This window comes from Alligator sinensis, unplaced genomic scaffold (assembly GCF_000455745.1).
Source record: "Alligator sinensis unplaced genomic scaffold, ASM45574v1 scaffold379_1, whole genome shotgun sequence".
Taxonomy (NCBI): Eukaryota; Metazoa; Chordata; order Crocodylia; family Alligatoridae; genus Alligator; species Alligator sinensis.
The window spans coordinates 2,849,272-2,873,675 of record NW_005842001.1 but is presented as its reverse complement, the minus strand read 5'-3'; the positions used below and the strand labels follow the sequence as shown (position 1 = coordinate 2,873,675).

Below are 24,404 nucleotides of genomic sequence, written 5' to 3'. Positions count from 1 at the left end.
GCGGTTCAGGGAGGAGTGATCAGGACAAGCTCATGCTGCAGAATAGTAGTAGGGCTGATGAAATGGCTGGGGGGCAGGGGTATATCTATACTGGGCCTCCAGTACTTCCAGGGAGTGCTGTTCTTGAGTATGCTCTGCCCACCTGCTTCTGCTCACATGCACCAAGCCCAGTAATGAGGCACTGAAGTTGCTCTGGGGTTTACCCCTTGCAATGCTCTGAAGGATGGAGATCTTTCGAGTCATGTTGAGGGGTGCCTGTGACATGGCCCCTCTGCCTCATTTCTGGGAATGGCACTTGTAAATGGAGGGGGTGGGCAGGGCATGCCCAAGAGTGGCAATTCAAGTAGCAGCCGAGATGCGATGCAGACACACTTTAGGGGCTAAGCTCTACTACTGAACTGTTGTGCGGAGTTGAGCAAGTCTCTTGACTTCTCTGCCTCAGTGTCCTCATGGAACTGAGGGTAATAATGCTCGCTTACCTCCTTAAACAGGAGTGCACAGAAGAGTGCAGTTACGGATTGCACAGCCCAGAAGTGCCAAGTACAACCTCCTTACAAGAACAAGAAATGTTCTTTTAAGGCAGAAAAAAGGGTTTTGCTAATCTAATGCAGCTACAGCTTTCCTGTCCTACAGCGTATGGTACTGGGCACTGGATCAGAAAGGTTCTAGATTAAAGATACCACCGGATAGGAGCCATCTCGCTTTGCCAACCAGGACTAAATTTGCTCCCTGTGGCAGGCAAGCGGTGGTTGTACTCACTATAGCTCTGCCTCTGGGGCTTACGGGAGGGAGTGTAGGCTCCACAGACCCCCTCTTGCTGCTTTTTTAGAGCTATGTGGCATCCTGGCCTCCCTGGCTAGTGATACATATTTTGGGGCTGCCATGGCAGCAGCTTTGCCATGTCACAGCCCCCTCTGGCTGTCCTGAGCTCATGGAAGGCAGTATACCCCAAGGCCGAATCCAGCCCATTGAGTACGACTGCCCTGGATGTCATTGAGAGTCTGAGCACAATGACAGTCTTGCACCAGGCAGGATGGCATAACAAGAAGCTCACAACGGTGCACTACATGCAGGTCTGCTGAGCAAGGGGCACCTTTCATAAAAGTGATTATGTGGAGCCAGGGGTGCGAGGCCATGTGGAATCTAGGGCGTTCCAGAATTTTTGTTTTGATTGATTGTTAGTATGGGGGGATTGTGTGGGGTGGGGAACGAGTTTGACTAAATAGTTTACAAAAAGAACCAACAGTTTAAGAACTGTTGTGTGCATGATACTGCAAGAGCAGAAATCTCTTGAATGCAGAGGGACACATTGGTTAGGTCTTTCCCAGTTTCACATAAAAAGGACGTTAAAGAACAATAGCATTTCTTATTTCAAGGACTAAATGACTCCTGCAGGAATCAAGGAGCTATTTCCACATCATTCTCGGCAGCAATGATGATCATCTGATCTTGTGCGGAGGATGCTATTTTCCTAAGAACTTCTGCTTTGTCACAGAACATTGATCCCCTAAATACCCTACCAGGAGCGTGGTTTATTTTACCTCTGTGGTTTGGTAGTGGGGAGTACCCCATGGGAAAGTGTTAGTACAAAAATATAAAAGGCATGACTTCATGTTGAAGTTTTGTGTTTTATTGTAGTTGGCACCAGAAACGCTTTTGATCTAGGTTATGTTCATGTACATATGCTGTAAACAAGACTGCATTAATATTGGTTTCTCATGATTTTGTTTCAATGACTGTATGGTTTTAAAAAATACATTCACAAACTACCTTATGTTTAAACACAATGATTCCCTTTTATTTCATAACTGTACCCAAAAACCCACAATAAAAAAATCATTTAAAGCTGTGTATTCTGAACTCGTCACTTCAAGGAAAAAAAAAAGTTATCAGTTTGCAACATAATTTAAATAAGAAGATTCTGGTTTAAGGTAACCACAGTGAAAATATAGAGAGCTGGTGGCAATCACTGTCAATGATGAGACTCATTCTCGCTCCGATTTAATTCCAGTATCTGACTATTACAGTAGTCGCTAAATTTAATAAGCCTGTTTATTGCTAAATTTGTTACACTGGAATTTCACATATTGTTGTACTACTGTGTATCCACTGCTACAGAAAGAAGCACAAGAGGTGTGTAGATGGCAGGGAGAGCAGGGCTGAAGAGATAGTAAGAGGTAAGTCTTTTTTCTGACCATTCAAGGGCAGCTTTAGTTTGAAAGTATAGCATGCCTGAGTTATTTACCTGCTCTGTAATTAAGGACACTTTTTTAAGTGCCCCCAGTGCTTTGCTGGGGCTGGTAGACTGAAGCCTTAGCAGAGTTGTTCTGGAGCCCCTTTAGGAACAAGCCTAAACTGAGCTGTTCAGCAAAACACAATTGCTGCTTGGAGACACCTGCTGAAATGTGCTCTGCAAAATTCCCAGCAATTCACCGTTTTCAGAAAAAAATTCTCTGTGGGCTCACTGAGAACTGCAATTACAGACAGTGTGCTAGCAGCACACACAGAGCTGGGCAGTCACGAGCAAATCAGCACAAGACGGTACCAACAGACTGCTTAGTGCCCGTCTCAATGAGGCCTCTGACCAATCCTGCCACAGGTGGAACAGCAGTGATATCAGAAACTGCAGACAACGGACCAGGGCATCACCACTGACTGAGTCTGAGGCACCGAAGTGATTACCCTTGCACAGGTCCTTCATGCGGAAGATGCATCCATTAAACCAACAGCACTGGATGGCACATTGAATTGAGATAAAGGTCTATGAATTATTTTTTTGAAATTATTATTTTTTTCTTTTCTCTAAGAAAGCTCCTTTGCGACTCTGCATCAGAGCTTCAGAAGTGAAACCGTAAAACATGGACCGGCTTTCCTAACCTGGAAAGCCACATTGCTAAAAGTTTTAAGAATTATCTTATTGGGTGCTTGTACACGTGACGGGGGTTTAGTCCTTCAGGGTTGCATTCTGTGCCCCCCGAATTGAAACGGTGGGTTTTATTTTCTCTTTCACTGTGTAGATGTCATTGCTCTTAATCTCATGAAATGCTCCATCCACTATTCACAGTAAATTACTGCAGAGGGCACCACATAATGATCCACCCCGCTGATCTCTTCATGCAGGGGGTGCCTATAGCACACAGCAAGCCAATAAGTACAGATGATTGTGTGGTGCCATTTAATTAATTTAGGTAATTTAATTGTCATTTCATTACTTACATTAATTTCATTTTTACAGTATTTTACACTTTTTTTAAATTGAGTTTTTTCTCCCAATATTTTAAAAATGTTTTACTCTTATTTTATTTCTTTTCATTCATACCTTTATTTTTCTTCTTATCTTATTTTTTATTTCCCCATATCTATGTCATCAAGCAAACTATTTCACGTGTGAATCCATTTGGGTTTTTTTTATTTCACTTGAACAACCACCCCTACGAACAGGGTGCTCACATTCTCCTATTATTTATATGTGCACAAATCTGCGTCTCATGAATTTCCTTATATATATCTACCTATATCTATATATAGATATAGATATCTATATATCTTTCCATGCATACTGGAGTTTTGTGGTGTGCTAACTGGAACTCCAGTAACGTGCTCCCTGCATTATTTCACAGGGGTCCCAACCCCTAGGAAAGGGACCGGGGGGTGGAGGGGTTCTCAACCTCTGTTTGCTTTGAGTTTTAGGTTTTTATTTTGTTCACTGGCCATTTAAAATGGCTTTAAACAAAACTGGTACCCACCAGTACAATAATGGTTTTGTGTAGTCTGTTATTGTACAGCAGAGACTGGCTCAGTGACAGATTTCTGCCCCCCCGCAATTAATGAAGGATTAAAATTTGGCCAACTACTGTTGACTTTATTTATTTTTTTTAATTCCTTATTATTAAATACACTGGAGATTGCCAACTGAGTTCTCTATATGTCCCTGGAGGCAACAGTGCTGTGATGAACAGCTAAATGAAAAAAACAAAACGAGGTAGGTTAAAAACAGCAACACAGATCTCGTTATGCAACACCCTAATACCACAGGCGGCCATGCTTGCAGCTATTGAGAAAATAATCCCAGATACTCACTTAAAATTTAAATCAATTGAGCAGAGATTATAAGGACACAATTCAACCTGAACTAAATACACACACATTTCTGCACAGATGTTATCTTTCACTGTATGTTGGGTAATTCATAGGGAGCGGATGGGGCAGAAAGCGATTTCAGAATCTTGGCCAAAGAAACTCTAGTCTTTAAGTTCTTCACAGTCCATTTCCAGTAATACACCTCCTCAAATTGGGTTACTAGCTCATTCCCTCTTTCCCCTGCACTAAGGGGACGCAGGCCTCTCAGAAGTTTCTGACTTGTCCATCTCAGTGTTGGAATCTGGAGAATGGGCTCATGCAACAAGGTCAACAGAAGCCATCTTTTCACAAAAAACAAATCTTTCAAAGAGCTAAACACACTCCACTCCTTTTGAGATCAGTGGGAGTCTTGAAAACTCAGCCTCTCACAGGAGCCTCCTTTCATGGCAGATCTGACCATGTAGCTAACCGTACCTACTTAAGACCTTAGTGTGACTGGATCTGAAGTTAGAAGCCCTGTCATCCCAATGGCTCTCTCCATCCCTCCATAAAGTTTGGTCACCATTCCCGTTCCACAGCCTCATGTTCCACTCCAGTCTTTTGCCCTACCCTCTTGCACAACGTAGCACAGGGGAAGATACATGAATACTCCCTCCCACTGTCTTCCGGAGTAACAACAAATGGCACTACTGTCCCTATCAACACACACCATTATGTGAAGTTCCATATAGAAATATGGACTGACAGACTGACAAAAATGGTAGTTGATTTTATTAGTCTAAGGCTAGTAGCTTAGCCATTTAAAATCCATTTCCCAAAAGAGGGGAAAAAACTATTATTTTTTCTTCTTTAAAAATCTGTTAAGCTGTTGCTGCCAAAAGCAACATGTAAATGTTGGTGAAGGCAAAAGATTTCTAAAATTACCCAGCTATACGGTTATGGCCTTCATCACAAAGATAAAAGGTACATTTATTGTGCTGTCTCTCACCAGTTTTAATTGGTAACTTTACAACATACTATATATTTGATGCTAGCAGGCAGACAGAATTAAAAACAGACTTTTTGACACCATTTCCTTCCCCATTCTTACAAAGCATGGGGACAAAGAAAAAAAAGAAAAAAAAATCATAACCCACTATAACACAGCTTAATCAGGAGACCTCAAGAGGTTCATTTCCCTAGTTCCAAGTGCAATATGTCCATTTCTGACCAAACACAGTGTCGCATTCTTGGGATCTCCAGTAAATCTTCTCTCTCTCTATCACCGGACTGCAACGATGAAGGTGTTCTGTATTGTGTAAGAGTGTGTAGGGGACGGTGTGATCCACGAGGCCTTCCACATCTGCCTCTAGAGTGTTAGTCCACATGTTTAATGTCCTTTAAACTAGAAATAATGCCATGAAGATAAGTGCCAAGTGCTCTTCTGTTACCAGTTCATCATGGAATTTCTGTTGAGGGTCATGAAAAAAACTTGGCTACTTCCTCCAGATCTCACCGATGCAAAAAATACCTATTTGGGGGGGGGGGGGGGAAATAAAACAGGTGATTTTCTGACTGCAATCATGCAACCATTTTTGTCACTCATTTCATTTCTGCCAACCATCAATTTTCTTGGAGTCACACAGGATGAGCAACAAACCAGCAACCTCGAGATGGAAGGTCTCCACTTCCAAAACTAGTCTCCTCAGGCATTTTCAATTTTCCTTAAATGTATTTGCTTAGGAGAGCCAAACAGAGACAGGACACCTGATTTCTAGGAAGTTTGGCCAGATTTTTATTTCTTATCTTGCTTGTGGTTCACTTGCATTGAATGCAGTCTCTTCAGTACCATACTTGACCCTCACAAATTGCTGGTTTTCTCAAGAGGGCAATCACATTTTACAATGGATTTGTTGGAACTATCTCATGATTGATAATCTTAGCCTGAGGTTTAATACAGTCCCTCTAAGTAGGTGACACTACTCATCCCTATATCTCTTTGGTATGCAAACGGACAACCTTAAATGATAGTGTAGAGAAACTAGTATCAGATGGCAACACAAGGAGCCAACGTTAGTGTCAAAGGAAATCTGGGAGGTGATTTGCTTCCACAGTGAACTGACATTGGCTGTGTTCCAAGCAAAATCAAAGCCAGTGGAGACTGACCCAAGGAGCCAGAATATAATTGCTGTATATGGTAAAAAAAAAATAAAAAAAAAAATGTTGGGGCATTTCCGATTTCCCATCAGTACCACCAGTACCAGGGTGAGGGAAGTGCAAAAATACGACTTTTAGTATAGAAAGGGCAGATAGTGTCCCTATTAATGAGGCTGCTCAGCAGTTCCCTTTATACGGCCTTGTTTTCTGTTGTTTGTAACTAGATTTTAACCATTTGGTCAATGCTTTACCTGGCAGTTGACTGCCTTAGCCTGAACTATGCTAAATATTTTGGAGGGGGTGGGTAGATCAGTAACAATGGTTCAACTATTTTTGCGAATGAGACTATGGCAAATTAGATTGTTTTGCTAGGTTACAGAAACCTGGTGTCCTTTTCTGCTACCTGTATGTTTTACAGAAGAGTCTAGAAATTTGACAAGGAGGTGGCATGTGTGTCAAGGATGTGCCTTTTTGCAGTCCTTGTGGAAGTCCACCCAAATTTGACCAAGTTATAAGCTCCAGTGGAAAAAAATAAGAAAAAAAAAAAAATCAAGTTTGCACATGCTCATTACAGACTTGCTCGACTTTTGCAGCTTCTGCGCTAAGAACATTTAGAGCCTTGTGAACAACCTGTGTGTGTAGACTAATTAGCATATACCATCCCCACCAGGTGGCAAATATGTCCGTGCTGGGTCTAAACAGTTCAACCCTGCTCACGATCCACTGGGTGTTGATGTTATGTCATATGATGGAGTTGCTGTGGTATATTCAGTTTGATTTTAAAACACTCAAGAAATTATGGCTGGAAAAAATGCTGAAGGAACATTATCAAGGTTGCAACATCAAATAATTGAAAAATTAGGAAATGCCAGAATCTGAGATAACCTGTTTAACCTTACTGTGTCTCTCTGGCATGTAGGCATTATGTTTAGCAACATAATTATCGATGACTTTTTCTCCAGTCTCCCTGCCTCAGTCAGTGCTGAGACTTATGGTATGCTCTTAAACAACTAGTTACATCTTCAGTTTTCAATGGGACCCTTGGGCTATCTCCTCTGAAGACAGAATAATGAACTTCTTCATGGATGTTTCTAGGACGTTCATTATAATGGAATTCAAATGCTTCATAAAAGCTCACTGATCTTCACGACTCTTGTGAAGAAAGGGATTATGCATTATCCTCATTTTACAGATGAAGAATTGAGGCAGAGAGATTTAAGGTGAAAAGCTTCCACTAAGTTGGGATGTCCATTTTGAGACCCCTTGATCTGATTTGTGTGAAGTCATTCAACTGCAGCGCAACTGCTCAGCACTGTTGCAAACCATCCCCTAAGGTAATAGGTTGGGCACTGAGGAAATGCAGAACCCATTACTGGGACCATCTGTGAAAAGCTGGGCTTATTTATGTACCTTGACCAGCATCATAAATGAACTCTGTGGCAGAAGCAGGCACAGAACCAGTTCTCCAGGGCAGAACTTATTTGCCTTCACCCTGACAGTATCCTCTCTCTTTCTGCAGTCTATTAGCTCATTCACTACAGACCTTCCAATTTCTGCAACAAATGAGGAGGGGGTCCTAAAGACAGGAGCCTCCTTTAGTACACAGCCCTGATTCACCCCCAGAACAAATTCATTTTGTGCAGTGAATGAGGCAGGGGTTCTGGATAAAAAACTAGTATGTTACCATGTACTTAAGGACTTCTGACAATGTGGACAGAGGCAACCTTTCTTCTGGCATTTCCAATTTTTGCACACTTGGCTTTGCAAAGCAAAGAACACACTTTCAGTGTTGTGTTAGTGTGGGATTGACACTGACCTGAAAAGACTCTAAACTGATTTAAAGGAGATGATTTGTGATGGTATGATATTTCAGAGTCCAGTTACTTAGGTAGGGCAGCTTGTACTGGACTATTAGTTTCAAGCATTTCCACTATGATGGATGGGGGATGGGTTACATAGAAAAATCACTATAATAAATGTTGTGTATAGAAATACAATTGATCTGCTTTGGTTGATTAAAGATTAGTAAATAGTCCCGCTGTATTCCATGCTGACACTTCCATTTGCTTTATCATTCACCCTTGGGAGAAATTCAAACTAAATCAATGCTGGTCCCTCTCTTCCCATTCCTGGCAGGAAGCCATATCTACCTAAGAGAATGACTTTGAGCAGGCTGTGGGTGGTGTTTTATTAGAAGACCTTCAAATTAATTACTTATTAACCTCAATAAAATGTGACCTAAGGTCTCAAGGTAGCTGGCTGGATCTTAAAAAACATAACGCACTGATGATGCAGGCTTTGGAGTGGACTTACCTTATCATTCCTCTCACATAGAAACTTTAACCTTTGGGCTCGTTTGTGCATAAATACTCCATCCAAATGTCCTGTCTCCACTGAACGGATCTCAATAGCTTTCTCTCCCCAGCCCATGATTTGATTGGAATGAATGTAGGCTGTCAAAAGGAATTTCCAACAACTGCATTAAAAACATTTGCTGTCCTAGACATTACAAAAATGAGCAAAGCAGTTCTCCCCAGTCTTGCTCACAGATCATCTAGAGCAGTGGTTCTCAACCTTTTAAGGTTTGAGGCACCCTTTGGGAAATGTCATCTCTTAGTTTTCACTTTTTTTTGGACTAAAAGAAAAACAAAAGAGCAATTCTTCTGTTGCAAAGAACTCAGCAAGATCACCACAAGGAAGAATGTTTTTAATACTATGGATTCCTATTTGAAATTTCTGGGTTTAGCTGGTGAATCATGTTTGCACAGCTTTGCCATAGCATCCTGGTTGAGAATCACTGGTCTAGAGGAACCACATAGCAATATGCTCACCAGGGGTGGGGAAAGCCAGCCACATTGAGAGAAGGCACTCAACAGCAAAAGTTCTTGGACAGTGTTTTTCATAAATCTTATTCCTTTTTAATAAGTCAGCATCGTTACCCTCATTTTATGGATGGGGGGAGTTAGATTGCAAGGGGAAGCAACTTGCCCAAGTTTACACAGCAGGACAGTGGCAGCATCAGAAGGAGAACCCAGCTTCTCATGAGTCCCTGTCTTGTGCCCAATCTACTAGACCACAGTGCTTTAAACCAGGAGTCTCATGGTGCAGGACCAAGCCACGAATGCACATACATGTCCTTTATCTGACTGGAGAAGACTATTTTAGATTGGTGCTCAAATGACCCCATGGCTCCCTTGATCTCTCATCTTACTTTTCATTTGCCTATGATGAGGCAGAATGATTAACCTACCCACAGAAGTTGGCATTTCTCCCCACTGGAGCACCACATCTTTAGTTATTCGTCCATAGGTGTTCACATACACCCCTTCATCCTCATAGCACACAAGCATCTCCATCCCATCTGTTTTAGGCAGGATGACGATGGCGTGAGGAGTAATATTGCCCTGAATCTGAGGTTAAAATAAAACAAAGAATCAGTATGAAATTGATTTGGGAAAAAGAAGAGCCTTAAAAACCCCCAAAGCCCAGCACATAGACATTAAACAACTATACACAGACATTTAAAGCACAGGCTTGAAAAAGAGTAATTTGTCATATTTACCCCATCATCAAAATGTCTCAAGTGTCAAAGGGAAACAGCCTCAGCAATTACAAGGAGACAACAACATTCACACCCCCCCCAAAAAACGATGGCTGACATTTGAGAGCAATACAAATCAAATGCAACTGACTGATAAATATACCTTATGTTCAAATTATAGGGGAGCAGAAATAAAGAATATTGTGTACAGAACTGGGGAGAAAATGGTTTTGTTTCTTGAATAATTACACTTGGAAAAAGGGCAGAAACTAGGATGCAGCAACTCCCCTGATATGTCTTTTCTTCAGTGGCTAAAACAATATAATCATCCTAAGCTACACCTCTGTGCCTCTTCCATCTCCCACTCAAGTACAAGACAGGATACTCTCCAAGGCTGGCCATTGGTCTGATCGGACCTGACAAATATTATGCATATTTAAAACACAAGTCCAGTTTCTTATACAGTTTGACCTAACAGCTTGAAATGGAACTAAACCGGGCTGAAACCAAATGAAACTTAAACCATTGCCTTGTCAATAATACATGCTTTAACCAATGTAGCTGAAACTGAAGTGAATGAACATTAGTAGAGTTCAGGAAAGTCTGGCTGTAGGATTCCAAAGAAATGACTAGTTTCCTCATAATTTCTCCTCTTGCTCAAGTTCCATTTCTATCTGTTAATCCTACAGGAAATTCTGAACTCTGAGGTTATTTTGTAAAGGCTCCATAGCCTAAGCCAGTTGCACTTGCTCAGGAAAATTATTCTGCAAAGGGGCAAAGCAAAAGAGACGGGATTTGGGACCCCACTGAAGGGTGCCACACTCTGGACACCCAAACACTTGGGATCCCATGCTGTTAGATGGCTCAACAAAGCCTTACTAGGGGTGCAGTGAATATCCCTGCCTCATTCATCCAAGCACAGCAAGTTATCAACATTTCCAGCACTTGACACTACTTCCCAGACTGTTTGGAAACCTGCGTCCTGCTAGTCATGCAGTAAAATTACTTTTTCATATACTCACATGAGATGGAATATAGATATCGTAAGAGTTCCCCGAATCTACATCAATCACGTGGAAACCAGTGTGAGATCCAAAGATAACCTTTAATCTTTGACCCTCCTCCACTGTGAGATCAACAAGCAACGGTTTGTGCTGGAGATCTGCAAAAGACTTTTAAAATCCCTTCAGTCAACTTCACAAACAGATCCCCATGCTGGCAGCTTGCTACAGTTACAGAACCATATTTCCTTGAATTTGTCTCTTATTAAATGTATCACTAGTTATATTCCTATTTTAATCTCAGATGCCTGGGGGGAGGGAGGAGGAGTATTTTTTGGTCACTCTAGCTGTCTAAGCAGATTTGCTATCACAACTCTTTTTATAACAATACATCTTACAAGAAGCCGTGAAGTTCTGCTCTAATGTTTTTCCTTGCCTTTTTAAGTAACCATCAGGTTGTCTGACATGTTACATAAACGCTGTATTTTGCCATGTAAATAGGGATTCAGATACAGAACAAGCTTGAAAGCCCGTGTGTCTCCATACGAAGATTGTCACACTCCTCTACCACCTCCCTCACCTTCAGAATATGAGTCCCATACACATCCTTTGCCTTTTCCTCACAGAGGGGCTTTTCAAACTTAGGAATATAATACCCTAAAATGCCCATATAGACAGCACAAAAGTACAGCTAATCTCTGCCTGTACTGGGGTTTTAAAACAGTTAGCTCTCATTCTTATGCTGTGGTATAGTCTTGCTAGAAGTACAAATAGCCTGCACAGGGTAGTATGGGCAAGGGCTATTTGGAAGTCCTGAAGTCACAAAACCCCTCAAGGACACCATAAGTTCATGTCCTGTCTTTTCCTCTTATGGCTTGGACAAATCCCATCCCTTGCTGTCCCTTCATTTTGACAGGTGCCTCAGAAAAGCTCTTAGGCAGACAAGGTTCCTTGGGTGAATCTGATATCTTTTATTAGACCAAACAGAAAAGCTCTAGAATTTAGTCCTTTAGTCTCTTTTAGTTTTATTTCCAGTTTCCTTAGGCCCTAGCCACCACTGAATCTATTCAGCCTCCACAAGAAAAGACTGAGGGGGGGATCTGGTGGTCTTCAAGAGGAGGTTGGATAGATATCTAGCTGGGGTATTATGATCCCAGCACTCATTCCTGCCCATGGCCGGGGGTTGGACTTGATGATCTGTTCAGGTCCCTTCCGACCCTAGAAACTATGAAATTCCATGCCATGCTTCTCCTGTAGTAGGGTGCAGGCAAAGTAACCAAGGAGAGAAAGGGCTTTGTATTGGCCCCCTGAGGATGCTTTTTATTTGCACAGTTCCAGAAAAAGGTGGTGGACACTATTTAGCCCATAGACTGGCAAAGTGGCTATTGAACAAATCAGCAACTTCATATCTCTCCTGAAGTGTGGGGAGAACCTGTCCCATTACAATTCTGGTTTATTCTTTGCAAGAAGCCCACTTATGCTGGGCTTTGCTCAGGGAAGGAGACTATGACCCTGTCCTAAATAAACCACATACAGTAAATGGGTGCAAACTGCTCAACCCTGAGCATGAAAAATTATCTGAACTTGCTGTTCCCTTGCAGATAGCGTTTGCACAGATCTAAACATGAAAAGTGCTTTAAAATGCAGATAGTGATGTATGAAAGACCAGTGAAAAAAATTTGGGGGGTGGAGGATTGAAAAAAAAAAAAAGTGGCCTCCATTATGGATTTTTATATATTGAGATAAAAATCTGTATTGGGGAAACAAACCTCTTAAAAAGCAAAACTGTATTATTATTATTCAAAACAAAAATTAGTGGTAAATGAACTAATTTATTTAATCTGTATGACAAAATTAGTAGTAGAGAAGTAAGATGGCCAAACCACTGAGCAAAAAACACACACTAAGCACAAGTAAATGCTAATGATTAGCAATTCTTAGCTCTTTATCTTGCACCTTTTATCCATGATTTTTTATTTATAATTTGCAAAGGCAGATAAATACAGTATCTTAGTTCTCAAAGAATCCTTTTGGTTGCCTGAAGCATGGAAGAGTTACATCATTAAGACACCTGCCAGGTAATGTTTTAGTCGGTTCATTACATCATTAAATAAGTGAGCTGCCTCTCCTTACCGTGACCTGGTAAGAAGCCTGTGGACTAACTAAAAGAGGTATAAATACTCTTAATCTGCATAATAACTATATTCCAATGCATTTATAATTATGGAGAATTTTTTTAAGTAACACAAACATACCTTAAATGCCATAAACTTGTGATATGGTTTAGGAGCCCAGGCATATATCTCTACAGCATTCTTTAAGGCAATCACCAAGAACTTGATTCTTTCATATTTCACTAAAATTAAAATAAAACTGATTTTTAAAATATCCATTTAATTAAAGTAAGATTGAACAACATCTCTCAAACAAGGGCTTCCAAGGCCATCTTTCCAATAGAGAAGTTTCCATCTGATACATATAGATGAATCTAAAGTTTAACTATTACTGTGGCATACTGAATTCCCCCCACCACCTTCCCAATTCCTGTAGTTGTTTTCAAAATACTATTTGTGAATTGGAATTCCGTCAGGCCAAATACCACCTACAAATAAAAGGGGAAAAATCATTTTTTTTTCCTTTTTCGAATAAGCTAGATGTAAGACTATAGAACAAAAAAACGCAATTTGATACATTTCTATGGTCGTTAATGTGAGGTTAATCATATTTAAAAAGGAGAGATCATTTAATAATAAAATATTTTAAGGAAGTTTTCTTCCAAAAACTTTTCCATCAAACTAAATCTTCCTGAACTGTGGACTGTGAAAGCACCAGCTCATTCATTCATTCATTCATTTAAATTACCACCTGCTGTTACAATAGTCAGTATCACATTTCAAGGGGCGTTTGTGTTTATGCTTCATAGCATACATAGGTTGGTAACCATTTGCTAGCTAAGTTTAGGAAGAAAGTGTCTCACTGAGTACAGAGGCAACTGTATACTGATACAAGTTTTAAATCATCTTGCAAAGCACCTAGCATCAAAGACAGGATTCTAGACAACACAGTTTATTAGTTAGTTTTGGTGTGGCAATGCTGGTATTCCCATCAGAAGAGCGGAGTATTATGAGGTGCCGCCAGGTGGTAACTTGACCTGCTCAATATGGCTAAGGACAGACATTCAAAAAGCCTGAGCCTGAATTGATTCAATCTTTGCAGGTTAGTCTAACCTGGCTAGGCTAAATCACTTTGTAACTGTACAGACATGCCAGACATGCAGGCACATGCCTGCAGTGACTCAGGCTAGAAGCTGGGGGGTACTAGAGCAGCCCTCCCTTCCCTTCCGAAGCGCTGAGCTGAGGGGGGACGTGGCCAAGCCCTGGCAGGACACTTTGATTAGGGAGGGGTTCCCCACTTCTGACCAGCCCAGCAGGGAACTGATAACAGTGTTCATCACCCCATTAAGAAAACAACAGAGGGACATTACCAACTACCTGTTGATTCTGCCTTTGTCATGTCTGCCACAGCATGGACGGTAGCCAGCATGTGGTTTGCTAAGCTAATGCTGAGAGGTGTCTGTAAGGCAGAGGGCTGGGGAGGGGAAGGGGGGAGCAGGGATGCCTGCAGTCTGTGCCAAGCTCCAGCCAGGGAGCAGAGGGGAGAGGCCAGCTCTGCTGTGGAGCAGAGAGCCTCGCCCAGCCCAGAGAGCATGCTGGAATGCTGGGAGTGTCTGATTTGACTTAAACCAGCAAGGGGTCTGGGACAGACATTGCATAAACAAGTTTGACCCAAATCAGTTAAGTCTGATACTACATTCAACCAGGTTTATCTCAAATGGGTTTCAGCCATTTTCAAACTGGTTTATGTGCACTGAACATCTGTTCTGTTACAGGTTTAAACCAGTTTCTGATCACTTAAACCAGTTTATGTATAATGCCTGTCTCTAGCCTATGTGTAATTAAGGGTCCCCTAGATGTGCAGGTAAAGGTACAGTGGTATCTAATGTGTGATCCACACAATGCCACGTGCATGGCAGGACGCATGATTGTGGGATCATGCATTAGATCCCATTGAACCTTACTGGCTGTGCAGGAGGAACCCAATCCCTAGCTCTGGCAAGAAGCAGGCTCCTATGGTGCATGGTGTGTCCTCAGGACCAGAAGATTGCAACCATGCTCCACAGCTGCCGGGACCCAGTGTTCATAGCTGTGGGTCTCTGTCCCAGCGGCCCCAGGGTGTTACTGGGACCTAAAGTCTGCAGATGCCCAGTGCTGCCATGGCTGAGAGTCCCCTCAGCTGCAGGACTCAGCCCCAGCTGCGCATGGTGCACCCCTGCATCTGGGAGTTTTGTCAGCTGACAGGGCTCACAGCTGCAGGGGCAGACCCTGCTACATATGCAAATTAAAGCTGGATAGCAACCAGCTATAAAGTTAGTATACATTTTTGATCAACATCTTTATAACAGGTGGACCTTTTTATGGTGCGATAGTTAATTTGCACATGCAGTCTAAATTAACTGTGCAATTAACCCTATGATTGCATGATACAGGGAATGTGTAGAGAGGGCCTAAGGAAACAAAGTCTCCTATTGGCACAGTTTGGAAGAAACCAGGGTAAAAGAACAGTCTTCAAAATTTTCAGTTGTTGAGAAATAAGGAAAACTGAATCAAGTCCTTCCAAGATTAATTGGAAGGTTAGTAACTGAGGGCCTTATTCTTCTATTGTTTATCCTAGTTTTATACTGCTAAGGCTTCACATACTTTGGGAGCATTACTCCCAATTTATACCAGTGCAGATGGGGAATTCAGGCCTTAAGGGTCATATAAATACCAAACAGAGGTGCCCATCAACTTCAGGACTACTGATGTATTACTCTTTTTTCTTCAATACTAGAGTAAATGTAACAATGTGTAGTATGGACTATGCTGAATTTCTCCTCCAGAGGGGCTAGATACCATATATAAATCGTGTCACACTCACCAACTTTATAGTGTATGCAGCCTTCCAAGTCCCCCACAGTGATCCAGCCTTGCTTCTTTTCTACTTCAGGGTCGTTGTGTAAAATCCTATTTCTTAACCATGAAAGGTAGTAAACTCGCAGTTTGTTCTTTTTTCCTATTGGAAAAATTAAAATACTTATTAAGACTTAAAACACAATGTAGCTAGAATCTAATGCAGTGCCCTGCCTCTCTTCAGGAGTAGGTCTATACTGCACAGTGAGCAGCATGGAGATACCTCAGCTAGAGTTACTTGAATTTCTTTTATTTTTGATGCATCAGAATGAAACTGACACCTTTAAACGTGTCTTCATGGAAATAATGCACTTACATACCAGAATAAGGAGCAGAACTTAGGTATCCAACATCACAGGTGCATACCTGAAACACCAGCCTACAGAAGGTCTCTTGATCACGCTATTCTCTCCTGTTCGAAAACTACACTTTCATTGGCCAAGAAGAAATGAGGCAAAAGCAGGCTCCCACATCCCAGCAGAGGTCCCTAACCACCAGACTATGGGTGCCTATACATGAGCAGCAAGGCTGCTCCAGTGCACGACGCATTACTCTGACACCCCAATGCGCTGTTATCAATTGAGTCTGCTGGAGCATGGTAATTAATATTGCAGTCCAGCAGACTCCAGTGTTTCATGTGTCATTGTCCCCACATTGAAAAACGGTGGTGAAAGCGCTTTAACTAAAGCTCATTCAATGAGCTAATTCCCTCCCCACTCCAGGAGCACATGTATAAACTCCCTATGCAGTGTTTGCCTCCGTCTCGCAAGTGAAAGCCTATCCTGGGAACCAAGGCACCTTCCTGAAAGTTTTACTGAAACAGTTAAGTTTCTGCAAAAAAATATAATGCTTTTGACGAATTTAAAAAATGCTCTGACAAAAAAATTTTGACCAGCTCTCCCGGCCACCACACTATTTATGCATTTGGGTGACAGAACTGTTTTTTAGCTCAGGCAATAATGGACCTTTGCTTTTGGACCTAGAGGTATTGTTTTCAACCCCTACCATTCTCAACTTCCTCAGGATCACTACATATCATAGCTTCCATGCACCATAATATTTCAATCACCACCAGATGAACAGTCCTCATTTACTTCTCCCACATCCAAATCTTTCTGACACCTTCATTCACAAAGTCTTCCAAGCAGCTCTGCAGTTTTAAATCTTGCAAGCCAGCTATCACCATTTGAGGTAACAATATGCTAAATGTGCATGTCTGGCTCTGGAGTATAGGTGGATTGTGAGATTTGCACAATTAGCATGCCCTCTGGTGGTCACACTTTACGTAGGATATAAACCTTAAGATTGCTGTTGCTAAGTGTCCATGTTTCAGGAGGTGATTTTTTTTTACTGGACCAGCTGTATAGTTGGGATAGAGCTAGAGAAGCTTTCGAAAGGCAAGACATTCTTTGTCAGGTCTTACTGTTGAAAGCTTCTATCCCAATGACACAGCTAGTCCAATAAAACATATCACCCTAAGAAATCATGCCTCTCAATTTCTGGACTATCATGGCTACAACATCACTCTTACACTACCATTGTAACACAGAAGGTTACTGGTTGAAAACTGAGTTATACTTATAGTGCTGTTTTTGGGCACTCTTGTAATTTAAACGCACCACAAAACTGGTGGACAAGTACTCAAAAGGAAATCAAAAGGAAAGCACAGTCTGCTTGCCATGCAATCACCAGGGATCTGGGTGATCCCACAGAAAAGCAGAAAAAACCCGCGGATTTTCCCTATTAACTGAGAAAAACGAAGATTTTTCATCTTAACAGACAAACATACACAATTTCCATTTTTGCAAAGAGCTCTCTGCAGGCAGGCAGAGTTCCAGCCTGCAAGGGGTTGGGGAGAGTGGGAGGAGGGCTGCCAGGCAGGGGGCACCATGTGCACGTGGGGGCTGGCTCCCTGCCAGATATGTGCTCGGGGTGGGAGCTCCCTGCCCTGCTGCCTTCCCCCCAGGACCTCTGTAGCCCACCGGGTGGGACCCAGCGTGGCAAGGCAGAGCAGGGCTGGGCGGGGAAGCTTCTTGTCACTGCAAGTCCCGCGCTACTCTGGCAAGGTGCCCCCTGCTCACCCGGCAGCAGTGAGGTGGCAGCATGGAGTTATGCCCCTTGCTGTTGCCAGGTGGGCAGGGGATGTTTTGCTGTGGCAGTGCAGAGCTCCCAGCAGTGGCAATGAACTTCTCTGCCCAGTCCTGCTCTGCCCTGCTGCGCTGTGTCCTACCCGCTGGGCTGCAGAGTGGGAAGGGCAGCAGAGTGGGGAGCTCGAGCCCACAGCAGGCAACCCGCACCTGCACACACCCCCACCATGGGCTCTGCCCCAGCCATGTTGCCTGTGGGGGCTGGGGAGCTGGACTCCCCATTCTGTTCCCTGGGCTGCAGCAGCCACTGCCACCTCTGGGCAACAGCTGCAGCCTGGGCTCTGCTGCAGGGGCAGGGGGCTGCAGACCCAGATCTCTGACCCTGTAGCCCTGACAGCTAGGAACCCCCTCTGGCAGGGCTGGGGAGGCTGTGGCTTGGGAGTGAGGGGTCTGCACCCGTGTCCTTGTGAGTGAAGGGGGCAGGGGGGGACGCTGATTTTCCATGATAAGAAACCCAAAATCAAATACCAAATTTTATAGGTACTTCGAATGTATTTTATTATAGTGACTGAGGTACCAGTAGGCTTCCAAATTGCTTTATAACTGTAAATGTATCAATAAAACATTGTGTTCAGTTGATACCTATATATATAGAACGTGAGCGAGTCCATTTTCATTGAAGATATTGGGTTTTTTTTAAATCAGAGAATATGCAGTTCTTATCAGAGAATGTACAAGAAAACCAGGATCCCTAGTAATCACACTGTCATTAAGCTTATTCACAGGGCCTGGATGTACAATCTTGCTTTTTTTTTTTTGGTTGCAGGAATACAAGCTGCAAATTGGCTATATGTGGTATCTTCCCTCTCCAGTAAATGAAAATATAATATAGAGAATGATGCTGAATTGCAATGAGATAGAACAAAGATGCCCAATAAGTGTTTTGCAGATTGAACATCTCTGATTCTATATTAATAAACTCAAGGTTAATCCTGTTATTCTTACTCTGATGCTAGTGAAGTAGGTCCTTTCTGAGGTTGAACTGCTCTCAGAAAAATGAAAATAGAAAGGTTTAATGAACTCCAAAACAGGATGACAGACATACCAGATATTGTTACAAGGACATTAAGTCCTTCTAGTACATCCATCTGCTGAAATCGCCTCCTGTTGATTAGGTTGTAGACCTTCCCTTGTCCACTTCGATCCAATAGCATCAGACCATTTTCTGTACCCACTAATAGGTTTACACCTGCATAAGAAACAAACAAATAGGACAGCTGAAACAGGGCTCCATTGTTGCTGCCTGAAGTGTCACATCCATAGCCTACTGCAGACAACAAGTTTTTCAACTCATTTCAGACAAAGGCAGTTAGCTGTGTTAGTCTCAAGTCAGGCAGAAGGCAGTGGCATCTTAAAGACTAACTTGTTCAGAAAGATGTAGGCTTTCGTAGGATACAGCCTACTTTGTCAAATGCTACAAACCCATTTCAATGGACCATAGATTAGCTCGTCTGACTCATTCTCTGCTCCCTTAGACTCCCAGAAAGGAAGTAAACACAGCTACAAAAAAACACTGTGAGATTATGTACCAGAAAGGTATAGGGAAATACTATAAGCATTAAAATCACTCTTACAATGAACAATCACTCTTATAATGAAAAGAGTTGTTATAATAATTTACACTTTGATAGAACTTTCCATCCAATGCTATGAAAACCACCATTTAATAAACCTTAATTTTTGAGAGCTGACCCTACTCTGTTGGGGTACATGATATTATCCCTCTTCTGATTCAGGTTAAAAAGCTTAACTGATTTAGCCAATGATATCCCAGATGGCAAGGAGAAGTCACTATTGTTGACTCCTTGTCACCTGCTCTAGTTCCATTTTCAAAAAGTCTAAGACCCACTGACTTTCACTTAAGTCATTCTGGCATTTTTGTAAATTTTACATGTTGCCTCTTATTATCCTACTGCAAAACTGTAATAAGCACTGGAGGCAGGTGCACATAGTGCACACTGCTGGCTGATACACTATGCTGACAAAACAAACACAAGGTGAAATGCATTTGGAAATGGAAAACTCAGGTTTTCAAACGTGTCTGTACACCCTTTGGGCACTAATCTGGAACTGGTGGTTCTAAAATGGCAACGAGGCAATTTTAGGTGCCTATGCACCCATATAAGAGGCAATACATGTGACTTTAACAGCAAACACAGGTGCTCAAGGATAAGAAAATCAGCTGATCACATAACATCCATCAACTATAAACTGCCCAACATGCCTGTTGTGTAGCACAAGGCTGCTGCAGACTTAGACACAGTTGCATGAGGAAGCCTTAAGAATATTCACATTTAATTTCCACTCATAGGCTCCAGACAGCTTTGTGACAGACATTAGGTAGTTATACAAGTTTACCCCATAAAGCAGCACAGAGTATTTCTGAATTGAAGCGCTTCTTGTACTTCCGGATCTCTGGTGTGTCGCTGTGGGGACGGATATTTGTTGGGTTCACATTTACCACAGAGATTTTTCTTGCCTCGTTCAGCTTGGCCTGTTCTTGTCGGAGCAGCTCACTGGTAAACAGTGCTGAAAAAAAGAAAGACTAGCTCTTTAATCAACTGGCTATTTCACTAATCAGAAATATTCATATTATGTTTCATTTTTATACAGGAAAAAACAATATTAAAGAACCTACAAACCAGCTGGTGTTTGATTCAAGATCCATATTTATGGGATAACTGAACTCAGTTAGAAAGGGACTTTTTGGGGAAAGCTTGAGGAGATGGTGTGCTCAGTCCACAGCCTGTCAGATTCACCAATATTACTGTCCTGTTTTCTTGGGCTACATCTCTGCCTCTTTGGGCGAGTCCATTGTCTCATGGTTTATATTCTGAGTACAAGCTCTTTGGGGTCTGCCTTTTTGTTCTGTGTTCATGGTGACAAGCACAAAGTGGTTCAGATCCACAACCAGGGCTGTGCTGTTACAGCAATACAAATAAAATAAACAGCAGAAACAGCAATGTTTCAATACTGTACAAATCTCTATGAGATCCTACAAAAGGACCTCTCAAGTCAGAGAAGGATGGATAGATTTTCACAATTTCCTGCTTCCTGTTCCCTTACATAGCATTTCACTATTTCCGGGATTCGGACAGAAAGTGGAAATGAAAGTAACACAAAAAAGAAAGTCAATGAACTTTTGGGAGCCTGAAAGACTTTTTGGGGTTGTTTATCTTGATCTTATACGAATCATGTTGCCCACTTCTTGACTGTTCCCAGTACAGGCCCCAGTGCTTCCTACCAGTAGCAGAGGACTCTTCATCCTCATCTTCATCTTCATCAGTAGGGGAGGTCTGGTAAACTCTGGTATCCACAAATGGCGTGAAAGAGGCTTTGGTGCTACTTCCCATGCCATACTATAAAGTAAGCAATGGAGTAATGGCTCAGAGGAAAGAATTATAACAATGTTCTTCCTTTAGTTCACAAAAAAAGTCACCCTTCCCCATAGCCCTCTGTTCAAAACCTCTCGTCCCTGCTGTTACATCATATCAGGTTTTTATGTACATTTTCCCCTCCAAAAATAAATGATCTCTGTACACATTATAAGCAAACAAATTCAGGAAGGCTTGTACAGCACTTTGAAAAAGAAAAGGACTATAATACACAGCATGAGGGCTGACTAGGGCACATGTGGCAATATGCTGTAAAAGGTTTGATGACAGAAGCCTGGCCTGGCTGAGGAGCTCATGAGCAGAGACAACCTCAGTGAATTTTGCTGGATCTCTCCAAAAAGGGTCAGAGATGACATTATACTGCACTGGCCTGCACTGCTGCGTAACTGGTGTGCATCACATATGCCAAAGACAACAAAGCGCAGAAATGTTTGAGAGCACTTTACACCATGTTTACACTGTTGCCCTGCTGAGCCTGGGGCCACGGGCAAGAAACAAACCTACAGTTCTGGGACAGGGCACCAGCCTTCGGCACCAACTACAAGGGGGTGTGCCAGAACTGCACCCTGGGAAATATTTGCCACACCACAGCAGCCCCACACTGCCTGCTACAGGCAGAGCACTGCATCCAGCTGTGTATTTGGGGGGGGGGGCAAGCAAAATGGTGCTTCCCTCTTTCCTCTCCTTCCTGGCAGTCTTTGTCACTCCTGTACCCAACAGCGTATCTCAGGGAAGAAGGAGTGAACAGGGCACCAGCGGCAGCTCCCAGGGAGCCCGTGCCATGGGGTTGCTGCCATCCATGCTGATGCTGCTTCAATAGTGGCTGCCTTCACTGTGCAGACAGCCCAGGCAGGGAAGACTTCCCTTCCCCTCACAACTCTGATTTTTGGTATATGTGCACCCATAAAACTAAGCTCCCTGTATCAGCATAGTTTCAACTGTAACTATCTTCTCCAAGCAGTGTTTCTCAAGCCATCCCTCAGAAAATGCCACCTCCTAGCTTTCATTCACTCTATGGCCACGGACGTATAATAGAGCAATTCTTCTGTTCCAAACAATTCAGCAAAGACCACAATCGGTCAGAATGGCTTGCCACTATGCAATCCCTATTTGCAATCTCTGGGTTTAACTTGTGAATTGTGTGTGCCAACGCATACACACAACAGTGCTAAGGTCATGTGGCATAATGTGGCATCCTCAAAAGGATCTCATGGCACTGTCTCGAAGAGACAGAAAAAATAAGCAATAATGTTTAGAGGTTTCTGAAATGTACCTAGGACATTTTTGGAGGCATAACTTTTCTAGTTTGACTAGCCACCATCTTGTGATTAGCCAGAACAAACAAAATACTGCTAAAGGGGCATATGGTGGCTGTCTAATACAATTTCCATTTCTAGCTCTGTTAGTTTGTGCAATTACTAGATCTTAGATTAGAAGCATCCTTGATCCAGGACTGAATACTGTTCATCTTGAGCATCTGGCTACTTTAATTCTGGGAAGAAACCAAACATTTGGGGTGGAAGTAAATGTTTTTAGTAAATATTTTTAACGTTTTTTGTTGACAATCCAGAGACCTAAATCTTAGAAGCAGTTCCAGCTCTTGGAAGAAGTGAATTAGTGGACAGAACAACATGAGACGTACAAATACACACAATAAATAGAATTGGTCATATGTCTTTATCCATGGCTGTTTTGCAGTTTACCATACCAACCACTGTTTATTTCCTACGTATGTTATCAACTGCATAATACATCTCGGTAGATTACTTTACTGGGCTACGTAGTTTAAAATAAAAAGTTTAAATTCAATCAAACTGCAAAATTAAAGTTAGAGGGATGAAAAGGTCATTTTCTAAGCTAACAATATTTAACCTGGGAATGATAAAGCCGATACACTTTGCAATACCAATCTGGAAAAAAGTTCTAATGCTGCACTGCTTTCTTTTTAAAGCCTCTGCTTTGTTAGGTCAAGAAAATGAGGCTAAGACCTTCTCCCCAGCAAAATGAAACTCTTATCTTGGGAATTGTAATGGCATGAGTTTTCCCCTAGTTGAGCAGCTTATTTTTCTATTACAGTATTTACTCAGGATATGTTACATTTATGACCTATATTAAAAGCTGTTACAATAGTAAGAGTCAAGTCTTCCAGCACAGAAGAAATTCATAGTTTTCTTCTTTAGTACAGATTTCCTTTAAGCCACTAAGACCTAGAATCAAATCTGCTATCTATGCCTGAAGGCAAAATGCATGGCCATTGCATGCATACTGATATATCACACTTAGTGAGTATTAAAAAAATAGCCACTCAGCTAAAAGTGTATGCTTCTCTCCATGGTCGGCACCATCTTACCATGCCCTCAGTAAGATGCTGGAGTTTCAAGAAAGACTGCAAGATCTTTTGCATACAGGGCAGGGATTAAACTAATAAGTTCAAGAGTGAATATGTAGTTGAAAGAGTTCTTTGCAGTTTTTTTTATGATTCAGATATTTCAGCTTATAAAATTCTCTTTCAAAAGGTTCAGTGAATGAATGCTATCCTAAAGTCTAACTCTCAGTAAAGTCTGAAAGGTATTTATTTAGAAACAATTCTGCTTGGTCAAATTTTCCCTAATCTCTGCTCTTTATAACTAGATCTATTTTATATTGGTATCTTTCTACTAATACCGAGGTGGCTCAGAAGATCATTTCTCCCCAGTATTCCCACTCTACTGAAACTGGTGCAGCTAAGATGGGTTGGCCACCTTTCCAGAATGCCCGACACTTGCCTGTCACAGAAAATTTTCTACAGCAAACTGTCAAACATCGTACGCTCTCATGGTGCACCAAAGAAGCGGTACAAGGATATCCTAAAGGTGTCCCTAAAGAGTTCTGGCATCAACCTGGAGTTGTGGGAGCAAATCGCTCATAACCATCCAACTGGAGGTCATCAATCCAGAATGAAGCACTGGCCTTTGGATGGCAATGTATAGCAGAAGCAATGAGGAAACGCATGGCCAGGTAAACGAAAACCTCTTGTACTCAGTCCTCACTGCTTTCCTGCCCCTGCTGCAGCAGATTGTTCAAGGCAAAGATCAAGCTTCTAAATCACCTGCATA

General features: G+C 42.1%; 1 protein-coding gene across 7 annotated transcripts in view; it reads right to left on the bottom strand.

The window, feature by feature from the left end:
* Positions 1–6: 6 nt before the first annotated feature.
* The window catches only part of TNIK (TRAF2 and NCK interacting kinase), a 326,733-nt gene continuing 302,335 nt past the window's right edge, over positions 7–24,404 (bottom strand). For all 7 annotated transcript variants that reach the window (XM_025201756.1, XM_025201754.1, XM_025201757.1 and 4 more), the window contains 9 exons: positions 21,159–21,273; positions 20,273–20,443; positions 18,960–19,103; positions 15,736–15,870; positions 13,014–13,114; positions 10,780–10,929; positions 9,467–9,626; positions 8,530–8,669; positions 7–5,590 (listed from right to left, as the gene is read on the bottom strand). In XM_025201756.1, the coding sequence (XP_025057541.1) occupies positions 5,507–5,590; positions 8,530–8,669; positions 9,467–9,626; positions 10,780–10,929; positions 13,014–13,114; positions 15,736–15,870; positions 18,960–19,103; positions 20,273–20,443; positions 21,159–21,273 (1,200 nt within the window). In that variant the 3' untranslated portion in view covers positions 7–5,506. The remainder of the gene's footprint in view (positions 5,591–8,529; positions 8,670–9,466; positions 9,627–10,779; positions 10,930–13,013; positions 13,115–15,735; positions 15,871–18,959; positions 19,104–20,272; positions 20,444–21,158; positions 21,274–24,404) is intronic.